Source organism: Coregonus lavaretus (genome assembly GCF_964263955.1).
Source record: "Coregonus lavaretus genome assembly, contig: HAP1_SCAFFOLD_7543, whole genome shotgun sequence".
NCBI lineage: Eukaryota > Metazoa > Chordata > Actinopteri > Salmoniformes > Salmonidae > Coregonus > Coregonus lavaretus.
The window spans coordinates 12703-26093 of NW_028159600.1; the positions used below are offsets into that span (position 1 = coordinate 12703).

General features: G+C 45.1%; 1 protein-coding gene across 1 annotated transcript; it reads left to right on the plus strand.

Annotated features, from left to right (window-relative positions):
* Positions 1–2401: 2401 nt before the first annotated feature.
* Positions 2402–3835, plus strand: LOC311122662 (arg8-vasotocin receptor-like; the record flags this gene model as incomplete). The annotated part of the gene is made up of 2 exons (XM_084197000.1): positions 2402–3257; positions 3748–3835. The coding sequence occupies 2 exons, from the start codon at positions 2402–2404 to the stop codon at positions 3825–3827; spliced, it is 936 nt and encodes a 311-aa protein (XP_084053126.1). The 3' UTR covers positions 3828–3835.
* Between the last annotated feature and the right edge of the window lie 9556 nt (positions 3836–13391).

Here is a 13391-nt window from a genome sequence, read left to right on the forward strand (position 1 = left end):
ATAATTTGCAAATAAATTCATTAAAAATCCTACAATGTGATTTTCTGGAATTTTTTTTCTCATTTTGTCTGTCATAGTTGACGTGTACCTATGATGAAAATTACAGGCCTCTCATCTTTTTAAGTGGGAGAACTTGCACAATTGGTGGCTGACTAAATACTTTTTTTCCCCACTGTATATGTCCTAACCGACTTGCCAAAACTATAGTTTGTTAACAAGAAATTTGTGGAGTGGTTGAAAAACGAGTTTTAATGACTCCAACCTAAGTGTATGTAAACTTCTGACTTCAACTATAAAATAGATTTTGATTTGTTTAACACTTTATTGGTTACTACATGATTCCATATGTGTTATTTCATAGTTTTGATGTCTTCACTATTATTCTACAATGTAGAAAATAGTAAAAATAAAGAAAAACCCTGGAATGAGTAGATGGTGCTGTATATATCTTAGGCATACAGTACATGCTGTGCAACAGTCGATATCTGAAGACAGAAGAAGCAGCAATGGAGATATGATGAACACTGGATGAATCATCTAAAAGAGGGTCTATTTTTGATTCGCTTTATGACGGCAAGCTTTAGAGCATCACTAATGTATTCACATTACGTCTGTATGTATGTTGCCCTGATCATATTGCTCCCTGTCGCTGAGCATGACGGGTGGCATGGAAGGGTGGCATGACGGGTGGCATGGAAGGGTGGCATGACGGGTGGAATAGACGGGTGGCAGATGGGTGGCATGACGGGTAGCACGACGGGTTGCATGACGGGTGGCATGGAAGGGTGGCATGACGGGTGGAATAGACAGGTGGCAGACGGGTGGCATGACGGTGGCACGACGGGTGGCATGACGGGTGGCATGGAAGGGTGGCATGACGGGTGGCATGGAAGGGTGGCATGACGGGTGGAATAGACGGGTAGCAGACGGGTGGCATGATGGGTGGCATGGACGGGTGGCATGACGGGTGGCATGGAAGGGTGGCATTACAGGTGGCATGGAAGGGTGGAATGACGGGTGGCACGACGGGTGGCATGAACTGCATAATAGATGTATAGTTGGAAAATACTATTATGGGGTTCTTAACAGCATCATGAACAGTGTTGGAGTGTCCTCACATTGAAGGAGAAGAGCCATTTATTCTAGCATGATGTGGTTTGCATCCCAAATGGCACCCTATTCCCTATATAGTGCACTACTTTTGACCAGGGCCCATATGGTCTAAAGTAGTGCACTATATAGGGAATAGGGTGCCATTTGGGATACAACCATGGTGTGGAGAGGTTGTGGATAATGAATAACAGCACTCAGCAGGCTCAGCATGCTGCCAGACACAAATCTCAGCTTCAATACATCCTTTCAGATATGTGCCTTCCTGCTGATAAGTACAAATGACTTTTTCTTCATGATCGTCACAAAGGCACTAAGTGAAACAGGACTCAGAGAAGTGCTCTCACAGAAGCCAGAGTGATGGTATAAACACATAATTTCACAATATGACATTTACCACAGTCTGAATCTCTAGGAATTCATTTTCTCCAAGAATATCCCCTATGACCCGTCAATACAGTTGTTGACTTGATGCTTTTAAATAAACACGGGCCATGTTGATGCATGGATGCCGATGGGGAAATGCATGACCAATGTTATTTTACGTTTAAATGTAAAGGATGCAAATCCTTATACCTCAGTTTTATCAATGATATTCAACATGGATTCCATGTGAAGGAATCTTCTTTAGGGGTGGATGTAGTCTGACCCTTTGTATTTTGTGGAAGGCTTTTCATTAGGCCTATGTGGCTGGTGGTGATGACGTACAGCTCTAGGTCTACAATTGATATTGACAGAAAATGGAAATTAGGTACATTGAAGGACATTAATGTGCCTTTACTTGTGAAGCCAACGGAGGTGTTCATATTGAACCTGTAGCCTGGATGTTCATTTCACTCTAGGATTGGGCACTGCGCACCTATAATAGCGCATTCTGATTTCATCCGTGCATCCAGAGCCATATATAAACAGGCCTACAGCTCTGGTGCACCTGTCATTGCTGCCCATCTTTTCTCAGACGCTGATGGCCCGAACAAAATGTCACAGTCAGACGATGCTTGCAGGGCTACCCCAACCACATACTGCAGCTCCGGCCAAACTGACGTTTCTTAACCGTATGTAGCGATCGATGGAGCAGCGAATTAAATTCAGGGTGAGTCGTAAGGGCGCGTCGTCAGGCAAATACGACGCTGCTGCAAGCAAAAGCACTTGTTGCTACTGCACAGAGCTACTGCGCAGAATAGGAGAGAGATAGTGACCGAATTGCCAACAGGAGAGTATTGGACCGAATTTTCAGAACATAATTAACAATGAAAAAACTAATAGTAACCAAGAAATAGTGCAAGGAACAATGAGTTTACAACTCAATTATAGTGGCAATAGCAGTTCAGAGCGGGAGGTCGCGGGAGGAACCGATAAAACAGGTGGACACGACAATGCGCTTCTAAAAGCTGGAGTTTTGGGATTGATTTTTGTCTTAGCCACATGTGGGAATTTGTGCCTTCTACATGCACTTTGGAGGAAGCGCAAGATGAATACAAGGACCCAACTGTTCCTTCTGCACCTGTGCTTTGCGGACCTGGTGGTCGCTTTCTTCCAAGTCCTACCGCAGCTCTGCATGGAGATTACGCACCGGTTCCGGGGCTCAGATTTCGTCTGTAGGTCGGTGAAATATCTTCAGGTGGTTGGGATGTTCGCCTCCACATACATGATAGTGGCCATGACCATTGACCGGTACCATGCAGTCTGCAAACCCATGGTGTCGTTCTTGAAGGGTTCCTTTAAGAGGTACGTCGCCATAGGCTCAGCGTGGCTGATCTCTCTGGCTTTCAGCACCCCGCAACTCTTCATCTTCTCTCTTCAAGAACTAGAGGACAACCTGTATGATTGTTGGGCGACATTTATTGAACCTTGGGGTTCTAAGATATACATCAGCTGGATTTCTTTATCAGTGTTTGTTCTCCCGGTTATCATCTTGCTGTACTGCCAGATTAAAATATGCACGGGGATATACTTTAACATGAAGAGAAAGGCGCTCCAGGCTTCCACGAGCGACGGGCGCACGGGCACCAAAGGGGTCTCGAGCGCGATGTTGAAGACGGTCAAAATGACATTCGTCATCATTATGGTCTACTCAATATGCTGGAGCCCCTTCTTTGTGGTCCAGTTGTGGTCTGCATGGAGTCCCAGTACTGCGCCCACAAATGGTAAGTCAGATTTGTTGTCTGTTCTTTTGTTTTTTAAATTGATTATTTGTGTACCTGTTTGACATTTTACTACATTGTTAGGAGCTAGTAACATAAGCATTTCGCTGCACCTGCTATAACATCTGCTAAACTGTGTACGCGACCAATAAACTTTGGGATCAGAAATCAATGTTTCATTATAAGTAAGTTTGAATCTATTAAGCACAGAGTGGCTTACTGTCAACTATGGCATAAATCATTAATAGCCTTGTGCCACCACAGGCATCTAGTTTATTCACACTGATTGGCCTCCAGTTCCATTGATTTGCATGACCTTTCCCATTTTTCTGTGAATACCTGCAGTGCTATTTTTCTCAAGCCATATCCTCTCTCTCTCTCTCTCTCTCTCTCTCTCTCTCTCTCTCTCTCTCTCTCTCTCTCTCTCTCTCTCTCTCTCTCTCTCTCTCTCTCTCTCTCTCTCTCTCTCTCTCTCTCTCTCTCTCTCTCTCAGGTCCAGTATTTGTCATCATCATGCTGCTTGCCAGTCTGAACAGCTGTACCAACCCCTGGATCTATCTTTACTACAGCTAGGAGACAATATGATGGACTAGCTCTGGTCCAGGGCGTTACTTTCCGTTTCACAGAAGGCTCAGCATCAGCAAGCCACACATAACACCATGGACCAGAGCTATTGATGGACCATATGGGCAATATGGAAACTCCCCCTACTCCACTTCTTCACCTTGTACTGTATACAGCATTTCTTTGATGTCAATGAAGACCAATGGTTTAGACACATGTAAATATATGTAAATATCCTCTTTGATTCAACATTAATATTTGTATGTCAAGCCGACAATTTTAGCTCTCAGCAGTAAGCAAATGTAATGTATATTCTTTCGAGCTAATATTATATAAGAGGTGCAGGAACTCAAGCAGTAGAACATTTGAGGTGCCTGTACTCAGTTCCGGTGAGCTCCTGCCCAAATAAATCACTGATTATCTGGGATGACTGGCCACCAGAAAAACAATTGTGAGGAAGGATATGGGCATCATTGAACAACAAATGTTTGCTTTGCGAGTATAATGTGTATTTATTATGACTATCTGATCCATATATTTATTGGTGTGTTTGAGTTTTCACATATCTTTATATAGATATCTGCATTTTCTCTGTTTTGTGTAATACAACAATAAAACACAAGTATATACATCATTTTAATAATTCCCTGAACAAGTACGAATGTATCTATCTACTAATACTAAAATGAGTTTAAAACTCCGGTGCAAAACTCTGTTCAGGAGGAGTGTAAATGTTCTCTATAGGCCGGATCATGTTGTTGTGCTGATTGTATTGTATGTTTAACATTGCTTTAATGTTGTGTTGATTGCTGCTGCCTTCTTGGCCAGGCCTCCCTTGCAAAAGAGATTGTGTCTCAATTGGCTTTTCCTGGTTAAATAAAAGTAAAATAAAAAGTTCCATATTCATATGGAAGTGAAATAATTCAGCGTTTGCTGAGAAAGCACACAATCAAAGTAATAACACCAATGACTTACATATGCTTGGGCCCTCTCCCTTCTAGCTTCAAACTAAATGGTACCGTGTGGTAAACATTTCAAAGAAATTGAGACCATTGTTACATGCAACAATAGTCTTGTGGTTTTCTTTTGAAAATACTTTACCAACAGCAAACTCTCAGAGCTGGTTTTCTTCCAGCCAAGTGATTATGACACATGCAGGCAAGGTTGGGGAGTAATTGATTAAAAGTAATCTGATAACCATCAGTTACGTTACAAGCAAAAAGATTGTAATCAGGTTACAGATACTTTTGAAAAACAAGATGGTTATTTCTTCCATTACTTTTAAATTCAGAAAGGATGTTTGCGGGAAAAAATACATTATGACACCGTTCTTTTTTCTCAATGACATTCAATTGTGAAAAGACACAAGTTTAAGTTTGTTCCTCCTGAGAGACTCTGACCACAAGTCAGAGACCACTATGATGACACACCAAATGATGACCACCAATCAGAGACCACTATGATGACACACCAAATGATGACCACCAATCAGAGACCACTATGATGACACACCAAATGATGACCACCAGTCAAAGACCACCATGATGACACACCAAATGATGACCACCAATCAGAGACCACTATGATGACCACCAATCAGAGACCACTATGATGACACACCAAATGATGACCACCAATCAGAGACCACTATGATGACACACCAAATGATGACCACCAATCAGAGACCACTATGATGACCACCAATCAGAGACCACTATGATGACACACCAAATGATGACCACCAATCAGAGACCACTATGATGACACACCAAATGATGACCACCAATCAGAGACCACTATGATGACCACCAATCAGAGACCACTATGATGACACACCAAATGATGACCACCAATCAGAGACCACTATGATGACCCACCAAATGATGACCACCAGTCAGAGACCACTATGATGACACACCAAATGATGACCACCAGTCAGAGACCACTATGATGACACACCAAATGATGACCACCAGTCAGAGACCACTATGATGACACACCAAATGATGACCACCAATCAGAGACCACTATGATGATACACCAAATGCGTTTGATGGATCCTTTTTGTCTTCTTCTAATGCCTCTTAAAGGGACAGTAATCAAAATGTAACTGAAAGTAATCAGATTACATTTCTGAGTTTGGGCATTCCAAAAGTTACATTACTGATTACAATTTTGGACAGGCAACTAGTAACTCTAACGGATTACATTTAGAAAGTAACCTACCCAACCAACCCTGCAGGCATGTTATTGACAATATGGTAACACTTTATATTAAGGTCCCTTAATAAACCATGTTTAAACAGTCTGTAAAGAGTTTACTTACCACTTAGTAATCATTATTCCTACATTTGTAAATGTCACTAAGCAATCTCTAAACAGTCGTTTACGCATTTATAAACGTCATTTTAAATGATTATTAATGATTTATAAGATAATTAATAAATTGTTTGATCATAGCATGTTCACAATTTGTAAATTATTAATAATGTACTACTAATGTACTTATAAAACAGCTGTCAAGGAGTTATTGTCAACTCATAAGATTATTTATAAGGTGTTTGTTAATGGTTTGTCACGAACGTCGTATGAAGGAGTGGACCAAAGCGCAGCGTTAGTAGCGAAGATACTTGCTTTATTTAATTAAAGCATACACACGAAATAACAAAACAATAAACGACTCGTGAAGTCCTCAGTGACAATGACCGAACACGGAACAAAAACCCACAAACACAAAGTGAAACACAGACAGTTAAATATGGCTCCCAATCAGAGACAACCAGCACACAGCTGACACTCGTTGCCTCTGATTGGGAGTCACTCAGTTAAACATAGAAATAAACAACCTAGAACACCCAACAAAGAAACAGAACACATAGAATGAACACACCCTGGCTCAACATAATGAGTCCCAGAGCCAGGGTGTGACAGTACCCCCCCCCCTAAAGGACTGCGACCGCGCCTAAATACGAGCAAAACGGGAGGGCTGGGTGGGCATTCCTCCTCGGCGGCGGCTCCGGCTCCGGGCTTGCCCACCACCCTCCAACAAACCCCCCATAGCGCCCCTGGTCCGGTCTGGCCCTGCTGGCTGGAGCTGGACTGGACGTAGCAGGAGCGGTAGGCTTCAGCTCCTTAGTGGAGCAGTAGAGCGGTACCTGAATTGGCACCGATGACCCAGGCACGGGTTGTGCCGGACTGACGACTCGCACCCCTGGCTTGGTGCGAGTGGCAGGAACGGGCCGGGCCGGGCTGGCGACGCGCACCGTAGACTTGGTGCGAGTGGCAGGAACAGGCCGGACCGGGCTGGCGACGCGCACCGTAGACTTGGTGCGTGGAGCAGGGACAGGCCGGGCCGGGCTGGCGACGCACCCCGTAGGCTTGGTGCGTGGAGCAGGGACAGGCCGGGCTGGGCTGACGACGCACACCGTAGGCTTGGTGCGTGGAGCAGGGACAGGCCGGACAGGGCTGGCGACGCACACCGTAGGCTTGGTGCGTGGAGCAGGGACAGGCCGGGCAGGGCTGGCGACGCACACCGTAGGCTTGGTGCGTGGAGCAGGAACAGGCCGGGCTGGGCTGGCGACGCACACCGTAGGTTTGGTGCGTGGAGCAGGGACAGGCCGGGCTGGGCTGTCGACGCACACCGTAGGCTTGGTGCGTGGAGCAGGAACAGGCCGGGCAGGGCTGGCGACGCACACCGTAGGCTTGGTGCGTGGAGCAGGGACAGGCCGGGCTGGGCTGACGACGCACACCGTAGGCTTGGTGCGTGGAGCAGGGACAGGCCGGGCTGGGCTGGCGACGCACACCGTAGGCTTGGTGCGTGGAGCAGCAACTGGCCGGACTGGGCTGGCGACGCACACCGTAGGCTTGGTGCGTGGAGCAGGAACAGGCCGGGCTGGGCTGGCGACACACACCGTAGGCTTGGTGCGTGGAGCAGCAACTGGCCGGACTGGGCTGGCGACGCACACCGTAGGCTTGGTGCGTGGAGCAGGAACAGGCCGGGCTGGGCTGGCGACGCACACCGTAGGCTTGGTGCGTGGAGCAGGGACAGGCCGGGCTGGGCTGGCGACGCACACCGTAGGCTTGGTGCGTGGAGCAGGAACAGGCCGAACCGTACTGGGAACACACACCACTGGCCTTAAACGGGGATCAGGAACGGGCCGGACCGGACTGGCAATACACCTCAGTACCTCTCGCCGTGCCTCTACAACTTCCTTACCTCCTCTCGCCAATGGCTCCCGTAACCCGGTGGCCTTCTCTCCTCGTCTCCCATTTCGCCCTGTGGCAGCCTCCTGCTGCCCAGTCGCCCATGCCGTGTGCCCCCCCCTAAAAAATTCTTGGGGGTGCCTCTCGTCCTTCCGACGATGGCACTGCTGACGCCGCTGCTCCTCTCTCGCCAGGGCCTTAATCCTACCCCAAGGTCCCTTGCCCCCGAGCATGTCTTCCCAGGACCACGATTTGCCCACCTGGGCCATCGCCAGCCTCTCCATCTCCTTTCCTGGCGCTTCCTCCCATGTCCAGTCTGCCTGCTCCTGGACACGCTGCTTGGTCCTTTTACGGTGGGTTTTTCTGTCACGAACGTCGTATGTCGGAGTGGACCAAAGCGCAGCGTTAGTAGCGAACATACTTGCTTTATTTAATTAAAGCATACACACGAAATAACAAAACAATAAACGACTCGTGAAGTCCTCAGTGACAATGACCGAACACGGAACAAAAACCCACAAACACAAAGTGAAACACAGACAGTTAAATATGGCTCCCAATCAGAGACAACCAGCACACAGCTGACACTCGTTGCCTCTGATTGGGAGTCACTCAGTTAAACATAGAAATAAACAACCTAGAACACCCAACAAAGAAACAGAACACATAGAATGAACACACCCTGGCTCAACATAATGAGTCCCAGAGCCAGGGTGTGACATGGTTGATTAATGGTTTGGCTCACCATTTATTTACCTATTTATAAATGTATTTATATACAGTATGTCATGAATGGTATATTTATACATTGTTAATGAATGCATTTATAAATGTGAGAACAGTCACTTACTAATACCTCAGTTGATGATTAATGTAGATCCTTATAAACCATTTACTAATTATTAACCAACTATTTTGCAGCCCCTAATCTAAAGTTGCTGCTGGGAATGTTGTGGAATCCAATGCGTTGCTTTAGCATTAGCTAGCCTAGCATGCTGACAATAAAAAAGCAGTTTAATGGAAAACTAGCAGTATTTAAATCTTCTCGGTTTTGTGGCTTGGATAATGGGATAATTAGGAGTACAGTGACACCTTCTATCCATGGATGGAGGTACGTTTTCAAGCCATATCCCTCATCCGTCACTGAGGTGAAAACATATTGGAATAGGACAGTTTCGACTTGAAGGCAGACTGAACTTAAAGTTGAGTCTTGGCTAACTAAGCACAGTAACATAATTAAACAAAAATATGCTATTCTGTTATTTTGAAATACATGTTCTTACTATCATAATGTTTCTTAAGACATGCCTAAATGAAGAAAAAAAAAAGATGTATTTATGATGGTGTATATTAAATGGATTTATTTGACTGTTAAAATGGCATCTATTTGTATTCGTCGCGGACCGGCTATTCTAGTGTTAAACAGCCATATATCACTGAACATATGCTTTTGGTTCATGTGCAAGTTGCCTAAGTAGATGATCACTTGTGATTTATCAGGCCTTTGTTCATGGCTGCAGTTATGAAGCATATTAAATATGTAACTGAAATTGTTCAAGCAAGAAGTTCATGCAATTCAATAGATTCTGGATTATTTTACCATTGCATGTGTTAGGTTCTGTTTAGCCATTGGTGGAGCGTCAGGTACAGTTTACTGATGTGGCCAGCTTTTGGGAAGTAACAAGTCATTTATAAAAGTTTATAACGTTTTTTATAATTAGTAAATGGTTTCTTTTTCCTTTTTCTTTTAACCTCTATTTATCTAGGCAAGTCAGTTAAGAACAAATTCTTATTTACAATGATGGCGTACTTGTAAAGCCCCCCGGCCAAACCCTCCCCTAACCTGGACGATGCTGGGCCAAACCCTCCCCTAACCTGGACGACGCTGGGCCAAACCCTCCCCTAACCTGGACGACGCTGGGCCAAACCCTCCCCTAATCTGGACGACGCTGGGCCAAACCCTCCCCTAACCTGGACGACGCTGGGCCAAACCCTCCCCTAACCTGGACGACGCTGGGCCAAACCCTCCCCTAACCTGGACGACGCTGGGCCAAACCCTCCCCTAACCTGGACGACGCTGGGCCAAACCCTCCCCTAACCTGGACGACGCTGGGCCAAACCCACCCCTAACCTGGACGATGCTGGGCCAAACCCTCCCCTAACCCAGATGACGCTGGGCCAAACCCACCCCTAACCTGGACGACGCTGGGCCAAACCCTCCCCTAACCTGGACGATGCTGGGCCAAACCCTCCCCTAACCCGGACGACGCTGGGCCAAACCCTCCCCTAACCTGGACGATGCTGGGCCAAACCCTCCCCTAACCTGGACGACGCTGTGCCAAACCCTCCCCTAACCCAGACGATGCTGGGCCAAACCCTCCCCTAACCTGGACGACGTTGGGCCAATTGTGCGCCGCCCTATGGGACTCCCGATCACGGCCAGTTGTGATACAGCCCGGGATCGAACCCGGGTCTGTAGTGACGCCTCTAGCACTGCGATGCAGTGCCTTAGGCCGCTGCGTCCGATCTACATTAGTTGATGTACATTAATCATCAACTGAGGTATTCGTAAGTGCATGTACTCGCATACATTTTATAAATGCACTCATTTACAATTAATAAATATACTATTCGTGACATATATAAATACATTTATAAATATGTAAATAAATGGTGAGTCAAACCATTAATCAACCATTAACAAATGCCTTATAAATAATCCTATGAGTTGACAATAACTCCTTTATAACAATTGTGTTGGTATGATTGCACCTGGCTGTGGTTTGCTTCATTTCCCAAATAACAGACCATGAATTGGCAAAAACAGAGGTTCTATTCTCTTCACAAATGTCTATCCATCTTGCAAACATTCAGACAAAAGAACAAGGGAATTGATTGCAAATTGCCTTTCAGGAAGGGACATGCCTTTCATGTTCTAGTTGAAAGCTATTATCATACTTAAGCTAGTGTGTGGTATATGGCCAATATACCACGGCCAAGGGCTGTATCCAGGCACTCCGTTTTGCGTCGCGTGTAAGAGCAGCCCTTAGCCGTGGTATATTGGCCATATACCACACCCCCTCATGCCTTATTGCTTAATTATAACACAGGACCATAATGCATTGTCTGAACAGCTACGGTATGTTCCCAATATAGTACATGTAGTATGGCTTGTCCTACAAGTTATATGACCACTACCTGCATTCACATAAATAATGTACTTTGTCTTTAAAGGGGCAGTCTGCGATTCCTACATCCATTTTTGGACTTTGAAATTAATTACATACAGTGGGGAAAAAAAGTATTAAGTCAGCCACCAATTGTGCAAGTTCTCCCACTTAAAAAGATGAGAGAGGCCTGTACTTTTCATCATAGGTACACGTCAACTATGACAGACAAATTGAGAAAAAAAATCCAGAAAATCACATTGTAGGATTTTTTATGAATTTATTTGCAAATTATGATGGAAAATAAGTATTTGGTCACCTATAAACAAGCAAGATTTCTGGCTCTCACAGACCTGTAACTTCTTCTTTAAGAGGCTCCTCTGTCCTCCACTCGTTACCTGTATTAATGGCACCTGTTTGAACTTGTTATCAGTATAAAATACACCTGTCCACAACCTCAAACAGTCACACTCCAAACTCCACTATGGCCAAGACCAAAGAGCTGTCAAATGACACCAGAAACAAAATTGTAGACCTGCACCAGGCTGGGAAGACTGAATCTGCAATAGGTAAGCAGCTTGGTTTGAAGAAATCAAATGTGGGAGCAATTATTAGGAAATGGAAGACATACAAGACCACTGATAATCTCCCTCGATCTGGGGCTCCACGCAAGATCTCACCCCGTGGGGTCAAAATGATCACAAGAACGGTGAGCAAAAATCCCAGAACCACACGGGGGGACCTAGTGAATGACCTGCAGAGAGCTGGGACCAAAGTAACAAAGCCTACCATCAGTAACACACTACGCCGCCAGGGACTCAAATCCTGCAGTGCCAGACGTGTCCCCCTGCTTAAGCCAGTACATGTCCAGGCCCGTCTGAAGTTTGCTAGAGTGCATTTGGATGATCCAGAAGAGGATTGGGAGAATGTCATATGGTCAGATGAAACCAAAATATAACTTTTTGGTAAAAACTCAACTCGTCGTGTTTGGAGGACAAAGAATGCTGAGTTGCATCCAAAGAACACCATACCTACTGTGAAGCATGGGGGTGGAAACATCATGCTTTGGGGCTGTTTTTCTGCAAAGGGACCAGGACGACTGATCCGTGTAAAGGAAAGAATGAATGGGGCCATGTATCGTGAGATTTTGAGTGAAAACCTCCGTCCATCAGCAAGGGCATTGAAGATGAAACGTGGCTGGGTCTTTCAGCATGACAATGATCCCAAACACACCGCCCGGTCAACGAAGGAGTGGCTTCGTAAGAAGCATTTCAAGGTCCTGGAGTGGCCTAGCCAGTCTCCAGATCTCAACCCCATAGAAAATCTTTGGAGGGAGTTGAAAGTCCGTGTTGCCCAGCGACAGCCCCAAAACATCACTGCTCTAGAGGAGATCTGCATGGAGGAATGGGCCAAAATACCAGCAACAGTGTGTGAAAACCTTGTGAAGACTTACAGAAAACGTTTGACCTGTGTCATTGCCAACAAAGGGTATATAACAAAGTATTGAGAAACTTTTGTTATTGACCAAATACTTATTTTCCACCATTATTTTCAAATAAATTCATTAAAAATCCTACAATGTGATTTTCTGGATTTTTTTCTCTCATTTCGTCTGTCATAGTTGACGTGTACCTATGATGAAAATGACAGGCCTCTCTCATCTCTTTAAGTGGGAGATCTTGCACAATTGGTGGCTGACTAAATACTTTTTTTCCCCACTGTATACCCATCGATTCTTGAAGAATATGACTTATAAATGCCCCATGAGTTTAGTTTAACTGTCGTACCCTATCAGAACCCAATCGATAAGCTTGTTTTACTCCAATGTTTGTAAACAATGCAATTGTAAACTGACAGTGTATAGCCTCAAAACATGGTCAAAAATATAATTATCCCTCAGCTTTTTACCAAAACAGTGGTGGGGTGGCGCTTTGTTATTGTTTGATGTGCAGATTTGCGTTTTTTAAAGACCAACTGTTCCAAAGACTTGACTCCTACATGGAACTGTATGTGCTGTACTGTAGGGTTTATTCTACAGGTTATAGTTAGACGACCCCCGCCTGCGTGCATTCACCTGCCTTTATATCATTAACTGAAGAACATGTTATTCATTTACTTGATGAACAAGCCTCAATTAGCCTTGATGGACACCTACTGATCATTCAATACAAAATCAATTAAGATACTTCTCTCCCAGCCAATC